Source organism: Phoca vitulina, unplaced genomic scaffold (genome assembly GCF_004348235.1).
Source record: "Phoca vitulina isolate PV1807 unplaced genomic scaffold, GSC_HSeal_1.0 scaffold52, whole genome shotgun sequence".
Classification (NCBI taxonomy): domain Eukaryota; kingdom Metazoa; phylum Chordata; class Mammalia; order Carnivora; family Phocidae; genus Phoca; species Phoca vitulina.
Genome location: NW_022589755.1, coordinates 9,636,069 through 9,644,515, shown reverse-complemented (window position 1 = coordinate 9,644,515; position 8,447 = coordinate 9,636,069). Strand labels below are relative to the sequence as shown.

General features: G+C 66.3%; 2 protein-coding genes across 4 annotated transcripts in view; both read right to left on the bottom strand.

Moving 5' to 3' along the window:
* NKPD1 (NTPase KAP family P-loop domain containing 1) overlaps positions 1 to 2,482 on the bottom strand; it is an 8,583-nt gene extending 6,101 nt beyond the window's left edge. The window contains exons 1-3 of the mRNA XM_032388870.1: positions 2,401 to 2,482; positions 1,467 to 1,579; positions 143 to 583 (exon numbers count right to left, since the gene is read on the bottom strand). Coding sequence (XP_032244761.1) covers positions 143 to 583; positions 1,467 to 1,566 — 541 coding nt within the window. The 5' untranslated portion in view covers positions 1,567 to 1,579; positions 2,401 to 2,482. The remainder of the gene's footprint in view (positions 1 to 142; positions 584 to 1,466; positions 1,580 to 2,400) is intronic.
* A 2,362-nt stretch (positions 2,483 to 4,844) lies between these two features.
* Positions 4,845 to 8,447, bottom strand: part of TRAPPC6A (trafficking protein particle complex 6A) — a 10,581-nt gene continuing 6,978 nt past the window's right edge. Inside the window, exons 2-6 of one of the 3 annotated variants that reach the window (XM_032388871.1) lie at positions 7,351 to 7,418; positions 7,028 to 7,182; positions 6,266 to 6,349; positions 5,984 to 6,077; positions 4,845 to 5,177 (exon numbers count right to left, since the gene is read on the bottom strand). In XM_032388871.1, the coding sequence (XP_032244762.1) occupies positions 5,174 to 5,177; positions 5,984 to 6,077; positions 6,266 to 6,349; positions 7,028 to 7,182; positions 7,351 to 7,418 (405 nt within the window). In that variant the 3' untranslated portion in view covers positions 4,845 to 5,173. The remainder of the gene's footprint in view (positions 5,178 to 5,983; positions 6,078 to 6,265; positions 6,350 to 7,027; positions 7,183 to 7,350; positions 7,419 to 8,447) is intronic. The other 2 variants (XM_032388872.1, XM_032388874.1) reach the window with 2 other exon arrangements.

The window sequence follows — 8,447 nt, the reverse complement described above, 5'->3', positions numbered from 1 at the left end:
GGGGGGGGCGCCCAGGGTCAGGGCTGAGCACCCTCCCAGACAGGGAGCAGAGTGAGCAAGGAGTGAGCGAGGAGCCGAGGGGCCAGAGGCCCAGGGGGAGGGGGCAGCAGGGACAGAGCCCGCAGGAAGGCTGGGTGAGCACCGGAGCTGTAGGTGAAGGAGCCGCCGGCTGCTGGGGCAAGCAGGGGGTGGGCGGCCCGGGGCCTGCTGGGCTCCGGGAGGGCGCCGGCTGCGGAGCGCGGGGCGGGGCGGCTGCTGGCCGTGGCAGGTGCGGCGGTGGGTGAGATGCTGGGCTTGGGGGGAAGCTGGGGGGCGCTGGCCAGCTGCCTGGGGGCAGCAGTGGTTGCAGGTGGCCCCTTCCGGGCCCCTGGAACGGAGCAGAGCCGCTGCCGCAGGGGGCTGGGAGGCGGGGGCTGGGGCTGCCGCCGCTGCTGCAAGATGGGGGGCTGGGGGCCCCAGCGGCAGCCGCTGACACCCCCCTGGTGGCTTTGGTAGGCCAGCTGCCAGCACACCTGTGGGGGCAGCCGACAGGGCCCGAGGGCTCGAAGGGCCGCTGGGTCATGGCACCACTGGTGACGGCATCCTGGAAGGAAGGAAGTGGGGGTGACTGGGCCTGGGTCCCTGGCCCCTGGGGGGGGGCACTGGCAGGAACCAGGTCGAGTCTTCAAGTGGAGACCCCGGAGAAATCAGAGAAAATGAGGAGGGGATGTGGCAGGGGGCAGTCTCCATGCTCGCCTGTTGGGGAGCGGAGAGGTGCGGAGGCCTGGGCTTAGCCAGGCAAGGGGCTGGAGTGGGGACAATGCCTTGGAGTCCCTGAGGGGGGTGTCCCTGGGGTTCAGGGGGGCAGAAGGGAACCCATCAGGAACCGGCCTGGTTGGTCCAGAGGAGGCTGGAGTGATGGGAGGTGACCATGGAGAGGGGACAGGGTGGGGACTGAGAAGGGCGTGGGCTCGTACCCAGAATCGGGCAAGGCTGGGGGGAAGGGGGCTGCCCTGGGAGGCACAGGCCTCAAGAGGCTGAATTGGCCCGATGGGTGGTAACTGTCCCCACCCCCACCCCCCAGCAGGAGCACCTGTGGTCACCACCCCCCTGGAAGCTGTCCCCCACTCATACACACTCGGTGGTGGGGGGAGCTTGCTCTCTCTCCACACTGCTCCCCCCAGGTTGGGTGAAGTCCTCACAGGCCTGGCGATTTGGGATGGGGGAATTCTACCCATGCTGGGGGAAGGGGTACGCTGGGTGGGCCCCCCTGCTGACATCCCCATCCTGGGTTCCCACTCTTGGGCTCCCCGGGGACTCTGCCCCCCGCACCATGACCCCTTTATGTGGAAGCCTCTGTGGGGAGTGCTGGGAGCTCCTCTCCCCTGGGGCCTGACGTTCCCCTTCTGCTCAACAACCATCCACTCAGCAGCCCCCCGACTCACAGACCACGCTCCCTGCCAGGACCCCCCAAACTGAACCCCTACCTTTTTGATGCCCCAACTCTGGGTCCAAGAAGTAGCACTCGGTGGGGGTCCGAAGGGGGAGGGCGCCCTCGGCGAAGCGGAGGGTGTAGTGTTTGTGCATGGCGCCGGGGGGCCTGCTCCAAGGGAGGGCGAGGGTGGGCTCAGTGCCCGGCTCCCTTGGGTGCCAGCCAGAAGAGCCCACCCCCGGGATGTGACCTGGGACAGGTGAGTGACCCCGTCCCTGATGTTGGGGTCCCGCGTTGCCAGCTGGGGTGGCGGTGCCCTTCAGAGTAAAAGTGAGTGGTCAGGACCGGGGAAGGACAGCTAGACGAGGGAGAATGGAGAATGGTTACCGGGGCGCTAAGGGCTAATTTGGGGTGCGTGAGATTTCCAAAGTTGGTGACCGGGTGTTTGGGAGCCCCTGGGAGTTTCCAAGAGGCTAGGACGATGGGGGTGCTGAGCAGATGTGGGCTAGGGAAACACAGGAGCCCGGGGGGTGGCTGAGTAAACTTCAGGGAGCACTAGGTATTGGGGGTGCGCGCTGTGGGAGGCGCGGGCTGGCGCCGGAGGCGTGGGCTGGCGCCGTGGGAAGGGATGTGTAACCAGCGCGGGGAGAGCTGGGAGCCCCGAGCCGCCGCCAAGTGACTGAAATTTCAGGGCTGGTACATCTAGGGTCTGAACAAGGGCGGCAGCGGGGAGGGGAATTCTGGGGGCGCACATGCAATCAGGGTGGTCCAACTGGGGAAGAGGCTCAGCAAACTCAGGGCGAGATGGGGTGCACAGGTGTAAAATGAGAAGAGCCGAAAGCAGAAGTGAGGGAAGGATGCTGGGTATGTGTGTGTGCGGGGGGGAGGCAGGCGAAGCGGAGGGGCAGAGAAAAGGGGGTGAGTTGGGGCTCAGAGAGGGTTGGGGGCCCCTGCCCACCCGCCCCTCGCCTGGGGTCCTCCGTACCTACCTGATGGCAGCCCTTCGGCCCCAGCTCCCTGCCCTGCCGCGCTGCTGTGCCGGCCCCACTGGAGAGAGGCCCCGAGCCCGGGGCCAGCCACCCGACCGGTTTGCCCGCCCTGTCCCCGCCCCTTCCCCGGAGCGCCCGCCCTGCCAGCTCGCTCCCCGCTCTGGGGGCTGCCCCCGGGCGTGGTACCCCAGGTAAGGGAGGGAGGTGGCCAGCCACCGCGCCACCTGGGGCTCCACCTGCCGGGCGCTCCTGGGGGGGGGGTCCACGGGAATGGCGGGTGGGAAGCTGGCGCAGGGATTAAGAGTCCAGAGAGGACAATCCCAGGTTCAGATGCCAGTTCCTCAAGGGCCCAGCTGTGTGACCTCAGGCAAGTGACTTCACCTCTCTGAGCCTTGGCTTCCTCATTGCTGAGTGGCAGGGACAACCACTGTCCCGCAGTTGTCAGGAGGAGTCCGCTGAGCACAGAGCCAGGCACTTAGGAATGACTGCAGCTAACGTGTGCCGGGCACAGACTGACCCATTTACCAGGCTGCTCTAGATACTTCTCATAGAAGGACGACAACACGCAGGTGAAGGCTTACCAGGAACCGCACACGGTTTATGCACTTCTCCCACAGTGAGCCCCTTCCTCACCAGAGCCCAGCAGGGCGGCTGTGACGCCCACGTTACAGACGAGGAAACTGAGGCCCAGAGAGCTGAAGTTCCTTGCCCCAGGTCACGTGGAAGCAGAGTGGGGCTTCTGGAAGCAGGGGTTTGCAGGGGCTGCGGGCTTGCTGAGGCTCTGCCTCCTGCCTGCTGGATGCTTTGCACATGGTTCTCGGAGAGGTGAGAGCAGGGGCAGGGCTGAGCAAGAGGGGCTTTCAGTTGTGCGGGGGTGGGGGGTGGAGAGGGCTCTGCTCTCCAGGCCCCCGTGTCCCTTCAGCTGCTGGCACGATGGGGCAAACAGTCACTGCCCAGGGTAGATGGGGGATCTGGTGGGGATGGGGGAGGCTACCACTGAACAGTGCCCGGGACAAGGGGGTTCGGGACAAGAGAGAAGGGACCCCATCTGGTCCAGCAGGACACCCCTCTAGGGGTTCTGCCTGGGTGACCAGACCCTGCCCCCTGTAGCCAGAGCCAAGCATCCTTCCGTCCGCTGGGGGCCAGTCCCGTCTCTCCTCCCCAGGTCTTCAAGCTGCTTTTCCTGGGGAGGCTTCCTCCCTGTCCTCCACTAATTGGGGACTCTGCCCACCCCCCTGCCCCAGCAGCAGTCCAGTCAGCTGGGGGGCAGAGCTAGTATGTTTGAGTGGGGGGTGAGTGTGTGGGGGATCCTCCAGGATGCGCTCAGGAGCTTCTGGAGGGCAGGATGGGGCCAACCCTCTGCACCCCCTGCCCACGTGCGCACAGTTTAGCTGAATAACCAGTTCATTCAGGGAAACGTCGGCCAGGCTCTGTACTGGGCGAAGGGATCCAGAGGGACTCAAGAAGAAGTGCGTTGGAATATAAGAAAACACCACAGGGCAGGAAGAAGCTGTCTAGGGGTTCTCCCGGGGCTGGGGGCACAGACAGAGGGGGGCATTGGCCAGCAGAAGCCAAGTGGCCGCTGGATGCCCCAGAGGGGGCAGGAGTCTGGGGAGTGGGCGGGGGGGGGGGGGGGGGGGATGGCCCAGGCGGGGACTGGTGTGTGCAAAGGCCAGAGAATGTGGAGCGCAGTTTTCCGGGCTGGGAGTGGACAGGCCAAGGCAGGGGCCAGACAGGCTGTCTTCACAGAACTCTGTAGAGGTGGCGTTTTAAGCAAAGAGACCCTGTCTCCTCCCCTTTGGGTCTCACCCCAGCCTCAGTTCACAGCTCTGAGGCGGGGGTCCTTACCCTCGGCAGGCGGCAGAGCCTAGATGTGTGGTCCCCTCGGGTGCTATGAATGTAAAGGGAGGGGAGGTGGTGGCAGGGGGAGGGGGAAGCAGGAGAGCAGGGAGGCCACACAGTCCAGGGGCAGGTCAGCTGGGCTGTTGTTCTGGATGGGATTTCCATCCGCCGGCTCCCTCAGGTGTGTTTGGCGGGGGTGGAAATGAGGGAGTCTGGCCTGTTTCCCCCTCTCTGTCCATCCTCGGTCCTGGCAGCCCCAGGCCTGCCCCTGCCCACGCTCTGGGTGGCCCCAGTCCTGCTCCCTAGGGAGAGGGCCATTCGGTGCGCCCCACCAGGGGAAGGACAGCCCCAGACTTGTTGAGGCCGCTAGGGATGCCGGTGCCCGGGGCCACCCTCCCCCGCCAGGTGTGCAGGCAGGAGGTGGTAAAGCACCAGGGCTCGGGCCATGGGGCTGGGGACGCAAGGGGCCTGCAGGGGGAGGAAATGAGCAGTGGGGAGGCACGCAGGGGGCTCTGCTCCCCCCGCCCCTGCAGGACCTGTGACAGAGGCCCCCTCCCCCTCAGCACTCAGGGTGACCCCCCCCACCTTCCACTTTAAATCTGGCTGCACATACAGAACCTTTATTGGGTATCCGCCATGCAGAGAGAGGAGTCTGATGCCGGGATCCTTTCACACTGGCCCCAACTTGGGCCACCTCATTCCTAGGACACCCCAACCTCCCTGTGACACCCACTTGGGGATGCCCTAAAGCTGTTGGACCCCTGCACCCCCCCTCTTGTCCATCACCCACAGAGCCCAGGGTCCCCAACAAGAGCCCTCCGGCCACCCCCAAAAGCGGTGCTCCGAGGTCCCTGGGCCTGCGGTGGCCGTGAGGCTCAGCGGGGGGTGAGGGCCTGGGGCTCCTCAGGTTTTCTGAATCACCACCTGGAACTTACCTGGAAGAGAAGGGCAGGCTTTAGCTAGAGGCTGGGATCTGAGGGGCGAGGCAGAAAGCACCCACAGAGCTCAGAGATGCACCTCCCTGCCCTGCACCAGCAGACTGGGTGACCTTGGGCTGGTCCGAGGGGGTGCTGCTCCCCGCCCACCTGGCCCGCATCCCAGTGCCATGTGGGTGACTAGGAGCATGAAGGTCAAGCATGCAGGCTGCTAAGGAGGGGCCAGCACGGGCTTCTGTGGCATGTGTTGCTCAGGTCCTGCCCACTTGGCCTCAGGTCCCCCTGCCATGAGTAGGCCTGGGGGACCGGCAGAGGGACAAACACCTGGGGGGGGGGACAGCAGAGGGCAGGCTGGCCCCAGGGAGGCATGAAGCTTCAGCTCGTCTGATGGAGGGCCCTGGGGGTCAGGAGGACGCCCCATCAGGCAGGCTGCAATCCACAGGCCCTGGCTGCCCTTTGGGGACCCCCATCGAGCATCAAGCAGGCTGACTTCTATCATGTCCACCCATAATAACGTTCACAACCACTAGACCAGCGCGTGGTCTGTCGGCAGTTCTCTGCTCCGGACGGCACAACCTAGGGAAGCAGGCTGGGGGTGGGGGGGCACCACAGGGCCGGGGGCGTGGATGGGCTGCCCCAGCCGCGTGGCCTGGGCACGTGACTTAAGCTCTCGGGGCCTCAAATTCCCCATCTGTCAGTGGGGCTCAGCAGCCCGGCCCCGCCTCCCAGAGCCGTGGGAGCAGGGACGGGACTCTGGAGCCCCACCACACCTGAGGGATGGGGAGGGCCCCTCCCCCACGACTCACAGGTGGGCAGGGATGCCACGGAGGCGGTGACCAGGCTCTTGATGCCCAGGATGCAGAGGGCACCTCGCAGGAGGCCGCAGGTGAAGGCCAGGAACTGGGGACGGCGGGGGGGCACACGTCACCCACGGAAGCAGGGAGGCCCACACCCAGGCCCAGGGCTCCACACACAGTGGGGGCAACTCCTCCCCTGGGTCCCGGGCCAGCCCCTCAGCTTGAGGGGAGGCCACCTTGGGGTGGGGGCTGAGGAAATAGGGGGAGGTCAAGTCCAAGCACCTTCCCTACCTTGGGTGCTTCCTCCAGATACTGCAGGCCCGAGGCCATCCGGATGAGGAGAGGGAAGCTGTTGTCCTGCAGGACGTAGGTCCCCTGGGGACAGAGAAGAGCCCAGGAGGGGCTGGGGGGGGGGGACGGAAGACCAGGACCTAGCGCCCCCTGCCCCATTGGGCTGCGGTCTGGAAGGACCCGGGCCTCAGAACCCCTGTCGTCATGGGCCCCATCCTTCAGAGCTCCAGAAGGGCCCAGGGGCTTCCCAAGCTGGGCCGAGGATCCACCCACGGGGTGTGCTGGTCCTAACCCCTCTAGCGGCCTGGCTCCCGGAGTAAACAGCCGCACAGGCCCTTCCTCCCGGGGCTGTGGTGAGAAGCTGCAGGCCGGGCCGGGCATAGCATGGGCACCTAGTGGGGACTCCGCTGTCACGCCAAGGAGAGGTGCTGCCGACCATGGGACAGCCTACTGCTCACCCTGGGGCCCCATCTTGGGAAGCTTGTGGACATTCTGGAAATAGCTGTAACCATCCCCCCCGCCCTGCCCATTGCGGCCTCCTGGCTCCCCTCAGAGGATTGGGCAGAGGCCCAGAGAGGGGCCGTGTTGCCAGTCGGGGAACCTGGCTCTTGCCGTCGAGCTTAGGGCTGCCCCCCACTCCCCCCCGGCCAGCGGTGGCCGGGCCGCTGCACCCTCCCACCCGAGGGGCTCTCCTCCTGCCTCCTCTTGGCTTCGGTGTCCGCCTGGAGTCGGGAAGCTGGGCCCCAGGCGCGCACAACACACCTGGTGATTGGTGCGGAGGCTGTCCATCTGCTTCTGGAACACGGCCGCCCACAGGTCTTTGCACAGGAACTTGAGGATGTCCAGCTCCTCTCTGAAGGCCAGTGTCTCCTGGGGCAGCCTGGGGGGCAGTGGCAGCCGCTTGGGCCCGGCCGATGCTGTGGGGCCGGGAGGGGCCGGGATGGGGAGCCCAGGGTAAGGAAGAGGGAGGAAGCCAGGCTGGGCTCCTCTCTAGAGCAACACAACCCAGGCAGGGACCTGACCTCAGCTCCTGCCTGCCTCCAGCCAGCCAGGGCAGGGGAAGGGCAGCAAGCACCGGCTCTCACCTCTCGCCCAGGGCCTGGCCCACACGGAAGCCCATGCCCTCCAGGACACACAGGCTCATCTTCTGTCCCTAAAAGGTCAGGGGAGAGAGGCTCAGGGGCCCGCAGCCACCTCCACCTGGGAGCCCCCTGGGATAGCAGCCGCAGAGGGTACTCTAAGACCAACGTGCCCGTCCCTGCCTGCTCGGGGCTGAGGAGAGCCAGGAGGGAGTGCCTTCCAGGGCAGGTTCAGGCCTTTGGATGTCTTCAGGCACCCCCTTGCCTCGGGAAAAATGGGGGTGTTCCCCAGGCTCGGCCTCAGCCTGCCTGTCAGCTCCTTCCTGAGACCACCCGTCACTTGTCGCGAGCGTTTCCAGCTCTGTGTGGGTAGGCAGCATGCTCATCACCCCAGGCAGGGGCTCCAGGTGACTGGCCGAAGGGCTCGTGTGGCAGTGGGCATGCGGCCGCAGGGCCCACCCTCCTGGCCCGGCCGGCAGGAAGCTGTAACAATCAGCTGTGGTCGTCATGCCTTAAAACATCAGCCGGGGAGGGCCCCACGGGGGCTCGGGCCGGGAGATACCCGCTCGGGGGCTCGGGGAAGGCAGGCCAGGGTCCCACGGCAGGAGGGGCAGAGGCACGGGGACGCACGTGGTGTCCGGGCACGGGCCTGCGGTGCTGATGGCAAGGCCCGAGGAGAGTCGGCCTGTATGTAATTCTTCGGGGGGGGGGGGGGCCTGAAGAGAACGGAGCGAGGCAGGCATCGAACTACCAGGACAGCGCGTATGGAGTGAGGCGCCCTGCTCCTCCAGGAGAGGGGCCCCTCGGCTCACTCACGGCCCCCTGTGCCCACGCCCGGACGCCTCCCTTCCCCCCTGCCGCGGCCCGGGTCGGGTGCTCGTTCCCAGCCTGAGCCGTCCGTGGAGCGGGGCCCCGGGCTGACCTTCAGCACCCAGCACCGGCCTCGGATCGAAGTGAGCAGTGGGGATCCGAGCGCGCACCGTGCGCCGGGTGCTTTGTACAAACCTCCTATTTAATTTTAACAACGCTGTAAGGCAGGTTTTATTTCACACCTGGAACCCGGGGCCTGGAGGAGCGAGGGGACGGGGGGGGGGGGGGGGGGG